Source organism: Bombina bombina, chromosome 5, assembly GCF_027579735.1.
Source record: "Bombina bombina isolate aBomBom1 chromosome 5, aBomBom1.pri, whole genome shotgun sequence".
Lineage (NCBI taxonomy): Eukaryota > Metazoa > Chordata > Amphibia > Anura > Bombinatoridae > Bombina > Bombina bombina.
Genome location: NC_069503.1, coordinates 376,394,894 through 376,417,244, shown reverse-complemented (window position 1 = coordinate 376,417,244; position 22,351 = coordinate 376,394,894). Strand labels below are relative to the sequence as shown.

Below are 22,351 nucleotides of genomic sequence, written 5' to 3'. Positions count from 1 at the left end.
AAATAACAAACTCTTGATTGAATAATAAAAACTACAGTTAAACACTAAAAAACTCTAAGCCATCTCCGTGGAGATGTTGCCTGTACAACGGCAAAGAGAATGACTGGGGTAGGCGGAGCCTAGGAGGGATCATGTGACCAGCTTTGCTGGGCTCTTTGCCATTTCCTGTTGGGGAAGAGAATATCCCACAAGTAAGGATGACGCCGTGGACCGGACACACCTATGTTGGAGAAAAGATGGTTACACAGTGTAGCTTGTGTTATAAAAAAAAATCTAAATAAATACAATTTAACCCCTTAAGGACCAATGATGTACAGGGTACCTCCTACAAAAACTGCCACTTAATTACCAAGGAGGCGGGGGGGGGGGGGGGCTTGGGAGCACAATATTAACACAGAGTCAAAGAAGGGAGATGGAGGGGGGAAAAATGTTTAGGAAGGGGTTTGCAAAGGGATCTGGGAGGGGGAGAGTGGGTAGGGTATTAAGGGTGGGCAGCTACACTACAGAATTTATTTTTTATCACACAAAAAAGGACACATTTTGTAGTAAATGGGTACTGGCAGACAGCTGCCAGTACCTAAGATGGCGGACAATAGGTTGAGGGGGGAGGCTTAGAGAGCTGTTTGGGGGGGATCAGGGAGGTTAGGGGGTAACGGGGGATCCTACACTAAGAAAAAAAAAACACCTTTGTTTTTCTACTGGCAGACTTTCTGCCAGTACTTAAGATGGGGGTGACAATGTGACAATTGTGAGGTGGGGGAGGGAAGAGAGCTGTTTGAGGGGGATCAGGTGGTAGGCGGATCTCTACCCTAAAGCTAAAATTAACCATACAAGCTACCTAATTAACCCCTTCACTGCTGGGCCTAATATAAATGTGGTGCGCAGCGGCATTTAGCAGCCTTCTAATTACCAAAAAGCAACGCCAAAGCCATATATGTCTGATATTTCTGAACAAAGGGGATCCCAGAGAATAATTTACAACCATTTGTGCCATAATTGCACAAGCTGTTTGTAAATAATTTCAGTGAGAAAGCTAGTTTGTGAAAAAGTTTGTGAAAAAGTGAACAATTTTTTTTATTTGATCGGATTTGGCGGTGAAATGGTGGCATGAAATATACCAAAATGGGCCTAGATAAATACTTTGGGTAGCCTACTAAAAAAAAATATACATGTCAAGGAATATTCAGGGATTCCTGACAGATATCAGTGTTCCAATGTAACTATCGCTAATTTTGAGAAAAAATAGAAAATTTATGCTTACCTGATAAATTTGTTTCTTTTTAGACACGATGAGTCCACGAATTTCATCCTTACTTGTGGGATTACGCCTCCTGGTCAGCAGGAGGAGGCAAAGAGCACCACAGCAGAGCTGTATATATAGCTCCTCCCTTCCCTCCCACTCCAGTCATTCGACCGAAGTTAGGAAGAGAAAGGAAAAGCCAAGGTGCAGAGGTGTCTGAAGTTTAACAAAAAATAATAACCTGTCTCATAGAACAGGGCAGGCCGTGGACTCATCGTGTCTAAAAAGAAACAAATTTATCAGGTAAGCATAAATGTTCTTTTCTTTTTAAAGACACACTGAGTCCATGGATTTCATCCTTACTTGTGGGATACCATACCAAAGCTATACTACACGGATGAAAAGGGAGGGCCAAGACAGGGAACCTAAATGGAGGTCACCACTGCTTGAAGAACCTTTCTCCCAAAAACAGCCTCAGCCGCGGCAAAGGTATCAAATTTGTAAAATTTAGAAAAAGCATGAATTGAGGATCAAGATGCAGCCTTGCAAATCTGTTCAACAGAAGCATCATTTTTGAATGCCCATGAGAAAGCAACAGCCCAAACGGATTGAGCCATAATTCTTTCAGGAGGCTGCTGTCCAGCAGTCACATATGCAAACCTGAAGATACTCTTCAGCCAAAAAGAAAGAGAAGTAGCCGTAGCTTTCTGACCCCTACGTTTCCCTGAAAAAATGAGAAAGAAAACGTTTGACGAAATTCCATAGTCGCTTGTAAGTAGAACTTAAAAGCACGAACTACGTCTAAATTGTGTAGCAGGCATTCCTTCTGAGAAGGAGGATTAGGACACAAGGAAGGAACAACAATCTCCTGATTAATGTTCTTGTCTGAAACTTTAGGAAGAAAACCAAGTTTAGTAAAACCACCTTATCCGAATGAAAAATAAGGTAAGGAGAATTATATTGAAAAGCTGAAAGCTCAGACACTCTTCTAGCAGAAGAAATGGCAACAAGAAACAAAACTTTCCAAGATAACAACTTAATATCTATGGAATGCATAGGTTCAAATGGAACCCCTTGAAGAACCTCAAGAACTAAATTCAAACTCCAAGGATAAGCAATCGGATTAAACACAGGTCTGATTCTAGTCAAAGCCTGACAAAAAGATTGAACATCTGGTACATCTGCCAGACGCTTGTGCAACAAATAGATAAGGCAGAAATCTGCCCCTTTAGGGAACTCTCTGAGAAACCCTTCTCCAATCCTTCTTGGAGAAAAGACAAAATCCTGGGAATCCTAACTCCACTCCCTGAGTATCCAGTGGATTCACACCAATAAAGATATTAGCGCCATATCTTATGGCAAATTGTCCTAGTTACAGGCTTACGTGCCTGAATTAAGGTATCTATGACCAAATCAGAGAACCCCCGCTTGGATAAGATTAAGCGTTCAATCTCCAAGCAGTCAGTTGCAGAAAAACTAGTTTCGGGTGAAGGAAGGGTCCCTGAATGAGAAGGTCCTTCCGCAATGGAAGCTTCCAAGGTGGCAGGGATGACATGCCCACCAGATCGGCATCCCAAATCCTGAGAGGCCATGCAGAAGCGATGAGGATCAAAGATGCCTTCTCCTGTTTGATTCGAGCAATAGCCCGGGAGAGAATAGCAAACGGGGGAAATAGATATGCTAGGCTGAAGGACCAAGGAACTGCCAAGGCATCTATCAGCTCGGCCTGGGGGTCCCTGGACCTGGACCCATATCTCGGGAACTTGGCATTCTGACAAGATGCCATGAGATCCAACTCCGGCCGACCCCATTTGAGAATCAGGTTGGAGAATATTTCCGGAAGGAGTTCCCACTCTCCTCGGATAAAAGATCTGCCTGCTCAGAAAAACCGCCTCCCAGTTGTCCACACCTGGGATGTGGATCGCTGACAGATGGCAATAATGGGCCTGATGAATTGGGCCAAAGCCAACTGAGGCCAGGCCTGAAGGGCATTGAAGATCGCCCTCAACTCTACGATGTTGATGGGAAGGAGAGACTCTGCCTGAGTCCATACTCCCTGAGCCTTTAAAGCGCCCCAGCCAGCTCCCCATCCCAAAAGGTTGGCGTCCGTTGCCACAATCACCCAGGAAAGTCTGCGAAAGCATGTCCCCTGGGATAGATGATCCACAGACAACCACCATTGAAGAAAGTCCCTCGTCTCCTGTTCTAGGGTTATTCGAGGAGACAAATCTGTATAATTTCCATTCCACCACCTGAGCATGCTTAGCTGCAAAGGCCAGAGGTGAAACCGAGCAAACAGTATGATGTCCATTGCCGCCACCATCAATCCGATTACCTCCATGCACTGAGTCACTGACGGCTGAGGAGTGGACTGAAGGGCTCGACATATAGTCAGAATCTTTGACTTTCTGACCTTTGTCAGAAAAATTCTCATGGATATAAAGACGATTAGAGTTCCCAAGAAGGGTACCTTTGTCTTCGGAATTAAAGAACTCCTTCTCAGATTTACCTTCCACCAGTGAGTTCTCAGGAAGGATAGCACAATGTCGGTATGGGACCTCATTTGTAAACAAGATGACGCCTGGATTAGAATATCGTCCAAATAAGACGCCACTGCAATGCCCCGCAATCTTAGAACCGCCAGCAGAGACCCCAGAACCTTTGTGGAAAGTCTGGGTGCTGTGGCCAGATCAAAAGGAAGAGCCACAAACAAAGTGTTTGTCCAGAAAGGCAAACCTCAGGAACTTGAGATGATCTCTGTGGATAGGAACATGCAGAAATGCATCCATTATATCCAATGTCATCATAAATTGACCCTCCAGTATCAATGGAAGGATGGCATGAAGAATTTATGGAACTCTGAGGAACTGATATAGACTCTTGAGGTCTAAGATAGGTCCCAAGGTTCCCTCCTTTTTGGGAACTACAAACAGATTTGAATAAAAAACCCTGCCCCCGTTCCTGTATAGGAACAGGACAAAGTACTCCCATGGAATAGAGGTCTCTTACACAATGTAAGAATGCCTCTTTTTATTTATTTATTTTTTCTTGTCTGCAGAGAAACTTGAAGGCAGACACCTGATCACTTTGAATCCCGGAACATTAATTTCCATTGTCCAGGGATTCTGAACACCTCAAACCCAAGCCTGATCTCCATCAAGCCAGGTTCCAACAAAGCCTTCTTATAATGAATCGTTAAAATTTTTTAGACTTAGAGCATACATCTGTATAACAAGGCTCTAATCATAAGGCTCAGTGAGCTGGGATAGAAAAACATGAAACCTACGCTCCCCTTTGATAAACTCAAGGCAAGAATTTGAAATAAAGGATTTAGCCATTTTGAAAGACTATATCCCATCCTGGATTGTATCCAGGGGAGTTTCTGACGTAATAGTATCAGACAACACATCAAACCAATATGCCGTCATACCAAAGACATTAGCAAAGTACACCGCTGGTTGCCATTGGAACCCCTGGTGTACATCCCCTCTCTAATTCTTGTCCATAGGATCATTGAAAAACCCAACTATCCTCTAAGGATATAGTAGTTCTCTTATCTAAGCTGAGTCAACTATGGAAAACAACTCCTTAAACTTAGGGAATGCGGTGAATAGCTGCAGCTGGTTGCAAACTGCAAACCTTCCGCTAGCTAGACAGCTAAGCAAACCATCAGGCTACTACAGCTGGCTGTTTCCATTCTTTACAACTTGCTGGACGCACTAGGAACACTAACACCGGTAATGTCGGAGTCGCCCAGGGTAGCTAAAACCTCCTAAAGTAACAAATGGAGGTGTGCAAGCTAAAAACTGAAAGAAAAACAACCTCAGGATGAAATTAAATAATGTTCCATCTGAGTATGATAATTTTCCCTCAGGTAATCCCGAAGTATCTTCCTCTTTCAGGTAACAGGGAAGAATCATTTGAAATAGAAACTACTTAATCAAGTTTCAATTCTAAATGATTGAAAATAATACCTCTAGTAAATTTTCCTGTGGAAAAAACATATAATGTATGAATGCAGAACAACTCCGGGTGGAGTGAGAAAGGAAGCGCAGAGCACTGTATGTGTCCATAAAGTTTAGAGGGACACTATAGTAAAAGTGTGTGGCAGAGATTGATCATTGTCAACAGACTCCTAGACAGCAATACATATATTTTCAATAAAAAAAAATATATATTTTTTACATACAAAAACATTACTGTCTCTTTAAATGTTAAAAGTAACGTTAATTTTTGTATGCTCAAAATCCATCCTAAGCACAAGGATGAATTAAACCAATCAACATGTTAAATTTTGTAATAAAAGTTAACAATAAAAAACGTTACCGTCTCTTTAAATTTTAAAAGGTAACTTTTTTTAAAAAAAAACTTATAAAAAATAAACGGAATCTCTGTTCTTCCTCTAACGCTTCCCCTGTAATACTTGGAAAGCAGACAACGCATCAGAACTCATGAAGAGAGCAAAGTCTAGAAAGCAACCCAAATGAGTTATAGAGGAAACGCAGGGCACTGCATGTGAGGGCAATACAATTTGGGATGTGTAATTAGATTTCTAAAAATAAAATTCCTCACATACAGGAGGAATTTGCAATGAATTGGTGGGTAAAACATTGTGCAACAACACAAAAGAAAGAGTCAATTTTTTCACAAAAAAACCCAAGATTTTCTAAAGAATTCTGTAATTCTATAATTAATGCAGAAATGTTACTGTTCCTTTAAATTTTAAAGGGTAATCTTTTTTTTTTTTCATGAACCGTTTTAACAGCTTGAAAGCCTTGGCAATTTAGAGCACAGACGCAGTGCATTATTGACACCCCTCAGCATGAAAAACTGCTGAGGTTCTTGTCTAAAAGAATAACTATCTCCCTCTGATCAGGACTCCACCGCAATAGGGGAAAAACATTGCCAGTCAAAATTACGCATATAATTAAGAGAGTGCGTAATAGGACCAGCAACAGTATAACTCAGCAGACGTGGGCGTTAACAAAAAACAGACAGCTCCCTTCGTCAGCATGTTTTTCTGTCTATGTAAACACTGGGAGAAGAAAAAAGGCGCACTAAGTAAAGGACCGCCCTTCGTGGGCGGTGACAACAGATATCTAACGGGCGACATGTTTAATAAATAAAATGACCGCCGGGAGATGCGATCCATTGCCCCAGAGACTTTGTGAAAACAAAAGCGCCCAATTATGCCCGCCACGGGCGATATCAGTACAGACATCTCCCGGTCGGTATGTTTTCTCTAAGAACCGCCGGGAGATGTGACTACCACGATTGTCATGTGTATTATAGAGAATGCGCTCCAGTGCCTGCGCTAGCTGTCGCATTTAGTCTCTCTATGTATCAGAGACAAGTTATGCTAAATAAAATTAAAGTGCCCAATCCAGTAAGGGCTTCCTTATAGATTCCATCTATACAAAGGAAGTGCCAAACTTCTTCTGAGTTTTTCTTCTTGTAACCCCAGAAATAAAAGTCAGCACTTACCTCATTCTGCCCGACAGCAAAGGCAGTCCACCCGGCTTGCGAGGTCCTAATTTTCTCCTCACATTGGCCTGTGGAAATAAAAAGTACTGAGTTTCTCTCTTCCCTCAGACTTTACAAGCAGGGCAGTATCAGTATGGGAGGTGCAGTGAGAATTATGTCCCACAAGTTCCAATTGCTTTAAAGCCACCAAATGTTCTACTGTAGAGACTGATCTGGTCTAGGCTACACCCTAGAACAAAGTAACACTCTCTGGTACTACTTTAAAAATAATAAACTCTTGATTGAAGAATCTATAACTAACACCTCACTTTACCTCTTCCTATCACTAACACAGGCAAAGAGAATGACTGGGGTGGGAGGGCAGGGAGGAGCTATATATACAGCTCTGCTGTGGTGCTCTTTGCCTCCTCCTGCTGACCAGGAGGCGTAATCCCACAAGTAAGGATGAAATCCGTGGACTCATCGTGTCTTTAAAAAGAAAAATGGTTTGGAAATAGCAAAGTGCTACTTGTATTTATTGCCCTATAACTTGCAAAAAAAAGCAAAGAACATGTAAACAGTGGGTATTTCTAAACTCAGGACAAAATTTAGAAACTATTTAGCATAGGTGTTTTTTGGTGGTTGTAGAGGTGTAACAGATATTGGTGTCAAAGTTAGAAAAAGTGTTTTTATAGAAAATTATAAGATAAGATGAAAATAATGGTATCTTTAGAAAGTCCATTTAAAGGGACAGTCTACACCAGAATTTGTATTGTTTTAAAATATAGATAATCCCTTTATTACCCATTTCCCAGTTTTGCATAACCAACACAGTTATATTAATATACTTTTAACCTCTGTGATTATCTTGTATCTAAGCCTCTGCAAACTGCCCCTTTATTTCAGTTCTTTTGACAGACTTGCAGTTTAGCCAATCAGTGCCTGCTCCCAGATAACTTCACGTGCATGAGCACAGTGTTATCTATATGAAACACATGAACTAACACCCTCTAGTGGTGAAAAACTGATAAAATGCATTCTGAAAAGAGGTGGCCTTCAAGGTCTAAGAAATTAGCATATGAACCTCCTAGGTTAAGCTTTCAACTAAGAATACCAAGGGAACAAAGCAAAATTGGAAAATTGGAAAAAGTAAATTGGAAAATTGTTTAAAATTACATGCCCTATCTGAATCATGAAAGTTTATTTTGGACTAGACTGTCCCTTTAATGGCGAGAAAAACGGTATATAATATGTGTGGGTACAGTAAATGAGTAAGAGGAAAATTACAGCTAAACACAAACACCGCAGAAATGTAAAAATAGCCTTGGTCCCAAACGGTCAGAAAATGGAAAAGTGCTGTGGTCACTAAGGGGTTAAAGGGATACTAAACCTAATTTTTTTTTCATTCATTAATCAGATAGAGCATGCAATTTTAAGAAACTTTCAAATTTACTCCTATTATCAATTTTTCTTCATTCTCTTGCTATCTTTATTTGAAAAAGCAGGAATCTAAGCTAAGGAGCCGGCCCATTTTTGGTTCAGCACCCTGAATAGCGCTTGCTGATTGGTGGCAACATTTAGCCACCAATCAGAAAGCGCAACACAGGTGATGAACCAAAAATGGAACAGCTTCCAAGCTTACATTCTTGCTTTTCAAATAAAGATAGCAACAGAACGAACAAAAATTGATAATAGAAGTAAATTAGAAATTTTCTAATGATTCAGATAGCATGTGCTATCTGAATCATGAAAGAAAATATTGGGTTTAGTATCCCTTTAATGACTGCAGAAGTACTGTCGCAATATAATGTCAGATTTGTACAATACATACTGTATGCAGGATTGGGACCAGACAAAATAGTTAAATGCTGTAAAGTTTTTATTATGTAGTGGAATAAATCACAGGAAATCAAAATCACAATACTTTAAAGGGATCTGAAAGATATTGCTTCTCTATAGCTACATGAGTGCTAGATGCATGAGTAACCAAGAAAAGGATAAAAAATGATCACAAAGTTCATACAGGTACAATACACAAATCTGGAATTTCAAAAACAGAATTATTCAGAAATCCAGACCTTTTTTATTAATATTATTTTTAAATAAAATGACAGTAAGTCACAGTCTTCTCTGCCTGCAACTTTAGTTGGGTTTTTGTGTACTACAATGCAAATGCTAGTCTAAATTAACTACAGCTCTGCAATACAAAGTTCACAAATTAAAGTTTTTAATACAGAAACTGGACAAAACTAACTACTGAAAGCGCTTAAAGAGTATTAAAAGAACAATAGTGTAAGCAGAACTTCTTTCTCTGACAAGGGTATTATATAAGGGCCTGTACTGAACATTACTATCATGGCTACAATTGCAGAATGTCTTGTCCATAGAAATGGCTTACATTAAAGGGACAGTCAAGTCAAAATAAAACTTTCACGATTCAGATAGAGCATGCAGTTTTAAATAACTTTTCACTTTACTTCTATTATCAAATTTGCTTTGTTCTCTTGGTATTCGTTGTTGAAGACTAAACCTAGGTAAGCTGACAAGGACCTTAGAAGTGTGCATGTGACTTTAGCAGTATATGGCAGTAAGGTTTGTAACTATGAATAACACTCCAATAAAACAATGGTGTAAAACTGCTGCCAATGGCAAGACATTAGCTCAATTAGATTTACTCTTTAAAGTAAATGTAAAGTTGAATGAATGAGTGCCCGGTTTTTAAAAATACTATTAAAAACCAGAGCAGCGTTTTTTTTAAATACTTAACTTTTTCTTTATGAAACCCAGACTGGCGATCCTCTGCCCACAGCTCCTCTGTACTTAGCATATCGATCACGAAACCGACTTCCTCCAATCACTGCATGGCCTCACGAGATGGACGCTCTGGGGTGCACGCCATGATTAGAGGAAGCCAGTTTCGTCATTGCTTAGGTAAGTACAGAGGAGCTGCGGGAGTATCACCGGTCATGGTTTCATATGAAAAATGTATTTAAAAAAAACCCGCTGCAATGTAAAGTTTATGAATGCCCCTGTTTTTAATAGTATTTTAAAAACCGGGCACTTATTAATTAAACTTTACTTTCACTTTAACAAAGGATACCAAGAACTAAGCAAATTGGTAATAGAAGTAAATTAGAAAGTTATTTAAAAGTTCATACTTTATCAAATCAATTTAAGTTCATTTTTGACGTTACCATCCCTTCATTGGATTGCCTGTAGAATTAAGAATTTCAAAAAGTTCTAAAATATTGAACCTAGACATAAACACAAAATGAATGGTGTGATTTATAAAAAAAAACTATCAAACTCTTCATTATTATTTAAATGTTGAAATTAAAAAAAAAAGGATTGCCTATGTAATTAGAGCATACATACACATTTCTGCATATATTCCTATGATATTAAATAGCCCTTGAAGACACACACAAACACACATATATATATATTGATATAGACATATATGTCCCAAATGTTGGCTTTAAAAAGTAAAAGTATTGAAATTACCTTGAACAGCAGCTCACTAGTGTCTTTGGCACAATAATATAATTTTACATTGCCAGTTCGGATGCCTCTCCCTGTGCTTTCCCAAGCCTTGTGAAGGTCTGCAACATGCAAGAGAATGGAAAACAAAGGATTGATTCCTACACCACCAGCTATTAAGACCAGATCCACTGGGAGGTCAGATGGTTGGGGATCAAAGAAGAACTCCCCTCCAACACGTAAAGCTACTTCCGAGCCAAGAGAACACTGTGGAATGCAAGAACATTAAGTTTATTAATGAGGCATAAATGTCATTATGTTTATAGAGGCATGGTATATATCAGTTATTAAACACTGCACCACATAATGCTATGTATCACTATATCATTAATTACGCATACAATAGAAGTATTTGTGAAGCATGAACAACCACCACGTAGTTTGTATAAGTTTTTTATTGCAAAGCAGTGACACACCCTTTGAAAAGCCTGTACTCTAAGATGATTTTTGTTGCTGTTGCCATCCAGAAACACTGTGGTATGGTGACATTTGTGACTCACTGTGGCATTACACAATAAGGCTAATTGCAGTGGGCACCTTGGGCCCAGAGGAAAAAGCAGAATTTCCCAAGGTAAATTACAGCAATAGCAGCAAAATGAATGAGTTTCCATCATTGAAGACATTTACTTCTAAAAAGAAATTCTATACACATATGCCCATAAACAAAGTTGTGCACAATATATAAAATATATATATATGTTTTTTTTTATAATATGGCAGTGGCCCACATTGCTCTCTGAACTGCCATCAAGCTGTATGCATATAAAAGTGTGATGGCAGCTTTTCAATGTCTATATTATGGGAGACAGTAAAGATTTACAAATAAAGACACTAGCCCAATTAGTAAACACCTTGGGATTATAATAAAAAAATTAAATTATGAAACAACTTTGCAGTGTCTAGTACATGCATTTAAATTAAAATTGGTGTATACTGTCCCTTTAAGCAATAACAAAAATAAAAAGAATATCCATAGTCCTTTAAATATGTTTACAAAATAAGCATGTGGCTGCAAATGCAACATGACATTAAATAACATGAACAAACAGATTAGGTTGCTGCTTACACAAGAACTTCCTGTACCACTTTATAACATCTTGCAAACATTCCCTAGGTTTAGTGTGTCCTGTGTAAGTGAGTTGCTTGCAGAAACTAAGAGGAGAGGAAATAAAACAAAAAAAAGGAAGGAATGAAACTTGTCTGCAAAAGGAAATGGATGTTAGAGGAATGGCTATGTTAGTAGATGTGTTGTATTAAACATCTCAGACAGTAAATGAGGTTCGCTCTTTATGTAGACAAACAGAACATTTGTTTCATATGAGAGAAGAACAGATGGGCAGACCCTGGGTAGTCAGAAAGAGAAAGGAGAGGTGTCGGCATTAACCCCTTAGTGACCGAGGACGTGCAGGGTACGTCCGGAAAAAAAAGGCAGTTAACGCCTGAGGACGTACCCTGCATGTCCTCGGCTAAAGTGAGTGCTGGAAGCGATCAAGATCACTTCCAGACACTCTTACAGTACTGCAGGGATGCCTCGATGTCCAGGCATCCCTGCAGTACTGTTCCGGAATGCCGGGACCGGATTGATCACTCCCCCTTGAGTGATCACTTCCGGTTTTGCTCCACGTGGAGCCCGGCAGTGCAGCAGAGCATCGGAAGCGATCGGACACGCTTCCGATGCTCTGCTAGTGTGCTAAGTGCCTCGGTGGGTCGAGGCACTTAGTTAGGCTATGTATATATATATAAAAAAAAACGTAATAAATAAATAAAAAGCCCCTATATAGCCCCCCCTCCTCCCCCACGAGGCTTCCAAAACGGCGATGCCCAGTGCATCATGGGGCCTCTGGGGGTGTCCCTAGCCTGCCTCATCATAGGGGCAAGCTAGGGTCACCCAATCTGAGCCTTCCCACACACAAAAAAAAATAAAATAATAAAATCTCCCATTTGTCTGATCAAGTCAATATTTGTAAATACTGACTCTGATCAGTGTGGATCTCTCTCCCTCTCCTCACTTGTGATTTTGTTGGAGAGAGAGAGACCTGTATTTAGCAGAGAGAGATTTATTTCTTTTATTTGTTAAAAAAATTAAAATCCAAAGGCTCTTTTCAGAGCCATTAACCCCTAGCTTGCCAGTGATCACTATAAATCACTGGCATTAGCATAGCTGTACTTTTTTGCTGTCTGTGCATTTTTTAGGGGTTAATTTTTGTTGTTGTAATTTTTTAAAAACCCAAAGGCTCCTTTCAGAGCCATTTAGCTAATTTAATTTAAAGAGTATTTAACCCCTAGCTTGCCAGTGATCGCTATAAATCACTGGCATTAGCATAGCTGTACTTTTTAATTTAGTTAATTAATTAATTTAGTTTTTCTGTGACTGATACAATAATGTCACAGAAAACATATAGTGCTGATGAGGCATATGCCATCCTTGCGTCAGAGTCAGATGCTTCTATGTCTGACTCAGACCCCAATTTTGACCCTGCCATATGCTCAGATACATCATTAGATGTAGTCTCAACTGATAGTGATGTATCTGTGGCTGCTAGCCCCCCCTGCTAGAAGGAGGCGTATTGCTGCCATTGCCGCTGAAGAGTGGGTAACGCCTCATCTCCAGAGGCCAGATATCCCACCCTTCACAGCAAATGCTGGCATAAATATAGATGTGGCAGGTTTTAGCCCCCAGCAGTTTCTGGAAGTGCTTCTGGGCGATGATCTATTGGGGAACATTGTCACCCAAACTAATCTATATGCCCATCAGTACCGTGCTGCAAAGCCTGAAACATATTTGGCAAAGCAGCAATGGGCCCCCATCAATGTGGCAGAATTTAAAAAATTCTGGGCATTGACTATGCTGATGGGCATCATAAAGAAACCCTCCGTTCGCTTCTACTGGAGCAGTAGCCCCATCTGCTCTACCCCCATTTTCTCCCAGAGTATGTTGAGGCAGAGGTATGAAATGATTCTTCATTTCATGCACTTCAGCGACAACAGCCTGTGCCCCCCTAGGGAGCATCCCCAATTTGACAGGCTGTATAAAATCCGCCCCCTGATTACCCACTTTTCTGCCAGGTTTGCAGAGGCTTATACACCTGGAAGGAATATATGCGTTGATGAATCCCTGATGAAGTATAAGGGAAGGCTGGGATTCAAGCAGTATATTCCTTCCAAGCGCTCCAGATATGGAGTAAAGGTGTATAAGCTATGTGAGAGCGAGACTGGGAATACTCAGGCCTTCCGGGTGTATGAGGGAAAGGATAGCCACCTTGACCCTCCAGGTTGCCCAGAACATATGGGAACCACTGGCAAGATTGTCTGGTACCTGATATTACCCCTAATGAACAAAGGGTATCACTTGTACTTAGACAATTATTATACAAGTGTCCTTTTGTTTAAGCTACTGTATTTGATACAGTAGCTTGCGGTACTATTAAAAAGAACCGCACAGGTTTCTCAGGACAACTTGTACGCACCCGGCTACGAAGGGGGGAGACCTCAGCTCTGCACCACAAGGAGCTGTTGGCACTTAAGTACAGAGACAAGAAGGATGTAAACCTTCTTACCACCATCCACACAGAGAGGACGGTGGCGGTCTCTGTACGTGGCAGAGCTGAGATCATAAGGAAGCCAATGTGCATCAATTCTTATAACCGGCATACGGGTGGGGTTGATCTGGCAGATCAGCTGCTGCTGCCCTACCTAATTATGCGGAAGACAAGGGCCTGGTACAAAAAGGTTGCAATTTACCTAATGCAGATTGCATTGCAACCCACAACGCTTTTTTGTTGTTCAAAAAAGCAAACCCCGGAATGAAACATACTTTTTTACAGTTTCAGCTCCAGATAATTTCGGGGATTTTGTACCATGATGCACCTGCTCCCCGTGCGGTGATGGGAGAGAGCAGAGTTGGGGCTACTCATTTTATTTTTAAAATCCCCCCTACGGCCGCAAAGCAGAGACCACAAAAAAATGCAGAGTCTGTACCAAGAGGGGCAGAGAAGGGACACTGTATATCACTGTCCTGATTGCCCTGGACAGCCTGGACTCTGCATTGGGGACTGCTTCAAGCGGTACCATACAATGGTCAATTTTTAAAAAATAAATAAATTTGCTGTTATTTTTTTTTGGTTATGTTTACTGTTAAATTTTTTGTTGTTATTTTTTTACTTTTAATGTGCCAGATTTTTACATTTCACTAATATATTTTTTTTTCTAAAATGGGCTGTTTGTTTTTTGTTTTTTTACCAAAACCCCTGTCAAACCTATGCATGGGGGACATATGTGTTCTCAGGGTGCCTTGCAGAAAACAACCTGAAGTATTTTTTTTGCACTAACTTACAACAGTCTCTCCTAAATCATAGTCAAAAAGCAATGTGTGTGTAAAAATGAAAATTGAAAAATTGCCACCATACACTTTCTCCAATTTTTTTGGCTAAAATTGTTGCTTCAAAGGCAACAAAGCACACCATATACAATACCTTGGGGTGTCAACATTTCAAAAATATACACTTTCCTGGCAATAAATAAAACTTGGATATACAATAGGCCCCAAACTAAAGATAGGCCTATCAGAAGAAATACTCTCACTTTTAATAACTAAAATCACAAGTCATAAAATTGTAACATAACCTTCCCAAAATCCTGGCAAACCTATGCATGGGGGGCATAGGTGTACTCAGGGTGCCTAGCAGAAAACAACCTGTGGTGTTTTTTTTGCAATAACTTACAACAGTCTCTCCTAAATCCTAGTCAAAAAGCAATGTGTGTGTAAAAATGAAAATTGAAAAATTACCACCATACACTTTCTCCAATTTTTTTGGCTAAAACAGTTACTTCAAATGCATCAAAGCACACCATATACAATACCTTGGGGTGTCAACATTTCAAAAATATGCACATTCATGGAAACAAATAAATTGGGGTATGTTAAAATACCCCCAAAAAGACAATAGGCAAAGAAAATATGTTAATGTGAAAAAAAAATCACAAACGCATGTCGGAGATTTTGCATTACACCCCCCGAACAAGCCAAGAAACTTATGCATAGGTGGTATCACTGTACTCAGGAGATGTTGGTGAACACATATTGGGGTCTTCTTTGGCAGAAACACATAACAGGAGCTGAGAATTCATGTCTAAAGTACAATGTGTGTGAAAAATAACACACAAAAAATGACTGCCCAATAGTTTGACAAAGACTGGTGGTTGAATTAGTGCATAGAAAGTGTTAAAATACCAGCATTTGAAATACCCTAGGGTGTCTACTTTTCAAACATATATGGTTTGATGGGGGTAAATTACATTGGCCGGCTTCAGAAAGGTCCCAAATAGGACATGGGTGCATGATGACAGATGTGAAAAATCCAAGTTGAAAAACTGGAATGTGCCCCCTAAAATTAAGGCCTTTTAGCCCCCAGAGAACCCGACACACCTATACATGGGTGGTATCACTGTACTCAGGAGATGTTGTTGAATACATATTGAGGTGTTTTCTGGCAGTAACACATAACAGGGGCTGAGAATATATGACTAAAGTACAATGTGTGTGAAAAATAACACAAAAAAATTACTACCTAAAAGTTTGACAAAGACTGGTGGTTGAATTAGAGCATGGAAAGTGTTAAAATACCAGCATTTGAAATACCCTAGGGTGTCTACTTTTCAAAAATGTATGGTTTGATGGGGGTAATTTACATCGGCCGGCTTCAGAAATGTCCCAAATAGGACATGGGTGCATGATGACAGATGTGAAAATTCCAAGTTGAAAAACTGGAATGCGCCCCCTAAAAATAAGGCCTTTTAGCCCCCAGAGAACCCAACACACCTATACATGGGTGGTATCACTGTACTTAGGAGATGTTGTTGAATACATATTGAGGTGTTTTTTTGGCAGTAACACATAACAGGAACTGAGAATCCATGCCTAAAGTACAATGTGTGTGAAAAATAACACACAAAAATGACTACCCAAAAGTTTGACAAAGACTGGTGGTTGAATTAGTGCATGCAAAGTGTTAAAATACCAGCATTTGAAATACCCTAGGGTGTCTACTTTTTAAAAATATATGGTTTGATGGGGGTAATTTGCATTGTCCGGCTTCAGAAATGTTCCAAATAGGACATGGGTGCATGATGACAAATGTGAAAATTCCAAGTTGAAAAACTGGAATGCGCCCCCTAAAAATAAGCCTTTTAGCCCCCAGAGAACCCAACACACCTATATATGGGTGGTATCACTGTACTCAGGAGATGCTGCTGAAGACATATTGGGGTGTTATTTGGCAGTAACCCTTAACGTTCTCAGTAAATGTATTCTTGAATTGCTATTTTGTCAAAAAATCACCACTTTTTTTTTCTTTTCAAACTTTGGCATAGATTGGTGGTAAAATAGTTGCATGGAAAGAGTCAAAATACCCCATGTTTAATACCTTAGGTTGTGTTCTTTTATAAAATATATATATGTGAAGGGTTAATCAGGGATTCCTGACAGATATTAGTGTTCCAATGTAACTATCGCTAATTTTGAAAAAAAATTGTTTGGAAATAGCAAAGTGCTACTTGTACTTATTGCCCTATAACTTGCAAAAAAAGCAAAGAACATGTAAACATTGAGTATTTCTAAACTCAGGACAAAATTTAGAAACTATTTAGCATGGGAGTTTTTTGGTAGTTGTAGAAGTGTAGGAGATTTTGAGGGTCAAAGTTAGAAAAAGTGTGTTTTTTTCAATTTTTTCCTCATATTTTATATTTTTTTATAGTAAATTATAAGATATGATGAAAATAATGGTATCTTTACAAAGTCCATTTAATGGCGAGAAAAACAGTATATAATATGTGTGGGTATAGTAAATGAATAAGAGGAAAATTACAGCTAAACACAAACACCACAGAAATGTAAAAATAGCCTTGGTCCCAAACGGACAGAAAATGGAAAAGTGCTGCGGTCATTAAGGGGTTAAACTAACATCCCAGGAATGGTCAAAGACAGAGTAAATACTGCAAACCTATCTACTGATATAGGACAAAACATTTTCAGCTAGATTACGAGTTTTGCGTTCAGTATTCCTACCACTGCTATTACAAGTCTTGCAGGTATAGGTGTACCGCACACTTTTTAGTTGTTATGAGTTTTACGTTACAAAGCTGTAGCATAAAACTCATAACTAAAGTGTTAAATAAAATTATTAACCCCTATTCCGCCACTCCCCCACATCGTCGCCACTATAATAAAATTAACCCCTAAACTGCCGCCCTCCCGCATCAAAAACACTATTTAAATATAATTAACCCCTAATCTATGTAATTGGGGGCTGCAGATTAGGGGTTAATAAGTGTAGGTAGGTGGCGGCAACATTGGGGGCGGCAGATTAGGATTAATAAATTTATGTAGGTGGCGGCGACATTGGGGGCAGTGGATTAGGGGCTAATACATTTATTTATGTTGCAGCAACATTGGGGGCGGCGGATTAGGGGTTAATAAGTGTAATGTAGGTGTCGGGGGCATCTTCTTTGCTCACTGAAACCAAAAACTGTTTTCCTTGTAGGAACACTTCAAATAATGCATACCTAACCTAACAGTCACTAAACCCACACTACCTGCCTCACACTGGAAAGTCTCGCCACTGAAAAGGTGACAAGACAAACATGGCTGAAACCCTACACGTAAACTGCACTTCAGAGATTGGAAAATATCTCACTACTGGTGATGTATCCTAATCAAAATGCAGGTTATTCCCCTGGAACGCCAAGCTAACTCTCACAGACGCCTAGACCCACATCATGTCTTCACTATACCTGACTAATTAAAAAAAAAAAAAAAAAAAACTATTATAACTAGGGTCTCAGACGCCCTCCCTAAAAATATCGGACACCCAGCATATAAAAAAAATAAATATAGGTCTGTATATAAATATATATATTTGGGTCATCACTAAGCACACCATTATCTGCTTGTCTTTGCTATATGGGATAATATTGACATTAATGCTACTAATATAAATGCAATGATATTTGCTACACCCGGATGCTTAGTGTTGATTTATGGACATCTGTCTAGCGTATTGTTATGCTGTGTCTTACTAAGAAATGCATATGGTTGTGATTACTAAATTACTTCACCATTCAATGATTATTATGGTTTAGTAGCATAGATTGGTAGTATCAGAGAGATTAGAAATAATTACATATATTCATTTCTCTCTCAATTAACCCTATAAGACGTCTTTTATTATTGCATATTTTCCTCTACCATGGCTATTGGTATATGTTTTTAGCTAGTTTAAGGTGGGATATATTTGTTTGTCTTATTTTAGATATTTGCAGTTAATAAATTTGTATTTTTTGTATAACATCATGTATTCCTTATCTTTGTTTTTGGTGTGATTGGATACCTCTACATATGTGGAATATCTATTTAGGTATTATAGTTTTAGATGGATAGTGCTGGCTAAGGAATACTGTATTATTTCTGTCTTTTTCTTTTCTTATCTTATTTTCTACCTTATATGAGATTTATATATATATATATATATTTATAGGTGTGTGCAATATATATATATATATATATATATATATACATATAAATATATAAAGGTGTGTGTGTGTATATATATATATATATATATACAGATATACAGTATATAAGTGTATGTAAAATATATATATATATATATACACACACATAAATATGCATGCACACACACATATATATATATATATATATATATATATATATATATATATATATATATACACACACAAACATGCACATATGTATGTGTGTATGTGTGTTTTATATATATATATATATATATATATATATATATATATATATATATATACATATATATGTATGTGTGTGTGTGTGTTTATTTTCTATCTTTAATATATATATATATATATATATATATTTTTATTTAAGGCTAAACAGGAAACAGATTTAACTAAAAAAAAAGATCATTACAATGTATAGGAAAAGAAAACACACTGTTTAAGCCCCTGAACTGCAAGACTTGGTTGCACATCTGCTTCATACAGCCATCTAGCAGTCAAAGGGCTAAACAGTGTGTTTGCCCAGACTAAAGAAAAGTGACAGCACAGTTGTATGGCTCACATCTTACACAAGCAGGTATGGTAAGGGAGAGGGCAGTTACAGCTCTTCTGTCCATGGTAAAAGTTTGTTGAGTAAGCAGACGCTTCACTCCATTCTCTTCTCTGCAGCATAAGATGACACCCCACCGACCGCAGCAGCCGGGAACCTGTGAAGTTTAACAGGTCTCCAAAAGGGGAGGTGGCACAGTCTCATGGAGTAAGCATGGGAATTTGTACATCCTTATTCTCCCCTGGATGAAGTGCAGTTGTCTTCTTGGAAACGGGAAATTTAAGTGATCGTTTTTTTTCTGGAAGTTTTACCGGACAGCTGGTTGATTTACCGGACTGTCCAGTCAGATACCGGACACCTGGCAACCCTAATTATAACTATGTCGAAACATGTATATGCAATATTTAAATTTCCATGGCTGAGCAGCTGTACACAAACCTCATATCAACATGCACAACTAAGCGCCAGCTGCAGTGGTGTAAAGCACACCGCCACTGAACTCTGGAGCAGTGGAAATGTGTTCTCTGGAACGATGAATCACCCTTCATTATTTGGCAGTATAATGGAAGCAGGGGCAGAACTACCATTGGTGCAGCAGGTGCAGTGGCACCAGGGCCCAAGGGCTGGGGGGCCCATAGCAGCCAGTTTATACATAGGCACGTGCAGCATGTGTACATTACTAATGCAGGGGAGCCTTTTACTAGTGCAGGTTCTATCTATCTATCTATCTATCTATCTATCTTCAAAATTATTATACAGAAGAGCATGTATATTATTGCTATTGCTTACTGCTGAGTTACCTTTGGGGGGCCCAAAAAAAAATTGCACTGTTGAGTAGGTCCGCTACTGAATGGAAAAATCTAGGTTTGGAGGATTCCAAAAAAACGCACCTACCGTAATGCATAGTGCCTGCTGTAAAGTTTGGTGGAGTAAGGATAGTGGTCATGGGCTGTTATTAAGGGTTTGAGCTAGGCCCCTTAGTTCCAGGATACAAATACATTTTAGACAGTAAGGTGCTTCCAACTTTATGGCAACAGTTTGAGAAAGGCCCTTTTCTGTTCCAGCATCACTGCACCCTTGTGCATAAGGCAAGGTCCATGAATACATGGTTGAACAAATCTGGTGTGGAGGAACTTGAGTGGCCTACACAAAGCCCTTACTTTAACCCCTTTGAACACCCATTGTGAACCAGACCCTCTCATCCAATATTAGTGCCTGCCCTCACAATTGCTCATACAGCTGAATGGGCTTAAATTACCACACTCCAAATTCTTGTGTAAAGAGTTCCCAGAAGGGTAGCAGCTGTTAAAGCTGCTTGGGGGGGGGGGGGGGGGGGGGGGGCAACTCCATATTAATACCCATGGATTTGCAATGGGATTTCATACAAACTCATATAGGTGTGATGGCCCGGTATCTACATATTTTTAGGTTAATACTATATATGCAAGTAAATAAGCAAACAAATTGTCACACAAAAACAGAATTTATGCTTACTTGATAAATTACTTTCTCCAACGGTGTGTCCGGTCCACGGCGTCATCCTTACTTGTGGGATATTCTCTTCCCCAACAGGAAATGGCAGAGTCCCAGCAAAGCTGGTCACATGATCCCTCCTAGGCTCCGCCCACCCCAGTCATTCGACCGACGGACAGGAGGAAATATATATAGGAGAAACCATATGATACAGTGGTGACTGTAGTTAGAGAAAATAATACATCAGACCTGATTAAAAAAAACCAGGGCGGGCCGTGGACCGGACACACCGTTGGAGAAAGTAATTTATCAGGTAAGCATAAATTCTGTTTTCTCCAACATAGGTGTGTCCGGTCCACGGCGTCATCCTTACTTGTGGGAACCAATACCAAAGCTTTAGGACACGGATGAAGGGAGGGAGCAAATCAGGTCACCTAAACGGAAGGCACCACAGCTTGCAAAACCTTTCTCCCAAAAATAGCCTCCGAAGAAGCAAAAGTATCAAATTTGTAAAATTTGGCAAAAGTGTGCAGTGAAGACCAAGTCGCTGCCTTACATATCTGGTCAACAGAAGCCTCGTTCTTGAAGGCCCATGTGGAAGCCACAGCCCTAGTGGAGTGAGCTGTGATTCTTTCAGGAGGCTGCCGTCCAGCAGTCTCATAAGCCAATCGGATAATGCTTTTAAGCCAAAAGGAAAGAGAGGTAGAAGTCGCTTTTTGACCTCTCCTTTTACCAGAATAAACAACAAACAAGGAAGATGTTTGCCTGAAATCTTTAGTAGCCTCTAAATAGAATTTTAGAGCACGGACTACGTCCAAATTGTGTAACAAACGTTCCTTCTTTGAAACTGGATTCGGACACAAAGAAGGTACAACTATCTCCTGGTTAATATTTCTGTTGGAAACAACTTTCGGAAGAAAACCAGGCTTAGTACGCAAAACCACCTTATCTGCAGGGAACACCATATAGGGCGGAGAACACTGCAGAGCAGATAACTCTGAAACTCTTCTAGCAGAAGAAATTGCAACCAAAAACAAAACTTTCCAAGATAATAACTTAATATCTACGGAATGTAAGGGTTCAAACGGAACCCCTTGAAGAACTGAAAGAACTAGATTTAGACTCCAGGGAGGAGTCAAAGGTCTGTAAACAGGCTTGATTCTAACCAGAGCCTGAACAAATGCTTGAACATCTGGCACAGCTGCCAGCCTTTTGTGAAGTAAAACAGATAAAGCAGAGATCTGTCCCTTCAGAGAACTTGCAGATAATCCTTTCTCCAAACCTTCTTGTAGAAAGGATAGAATCTTAGGAATTTTTATCTTGTTCCATGGGAATCCTTTAGATTCACACCAACAGATATATTTTTTCCATATTTTATGGTAAATTTTTCTAGTTACAGGCTTTCTAGCCTGAATCAGAGTATCTATTACAGAATCTGAAAACCCACGCTTTGATAAAATCAAGCGTTCAATCTCCAAGCCGTCAGTTGGAGGGAAACCAGATTCGGATGTTCGAATGGACCTTGAACAAGAAGGTCCTGT

General features: G+C 39.5%; 1 protein-coding gene across 2 annotated transcripts in view; it reads right to left on the bottom strand.

Moving 5' to 3' along the window:
- OXNAD1 (oxidoreductase NAD binding domain containing 1) overlaps positions 1-22,351 on the bottom strand; it is a 251,075-nt gene that overhangs the window by 34,588 nt on the left and 194,136 nt on the right. For both annotated transcript variants that reach the window (XM_053714207.1, XM_053714208.1), the window contains exon 7: positions 10,208-10,450. In XM_053714207.1, the coding sequence (XP_053570182.1) occupies positions 10,208-10,450 (243 nt within the window). The remainder of the gene's footprint in view (positions 1-10,207; positions 10,451-22,351) is intronic.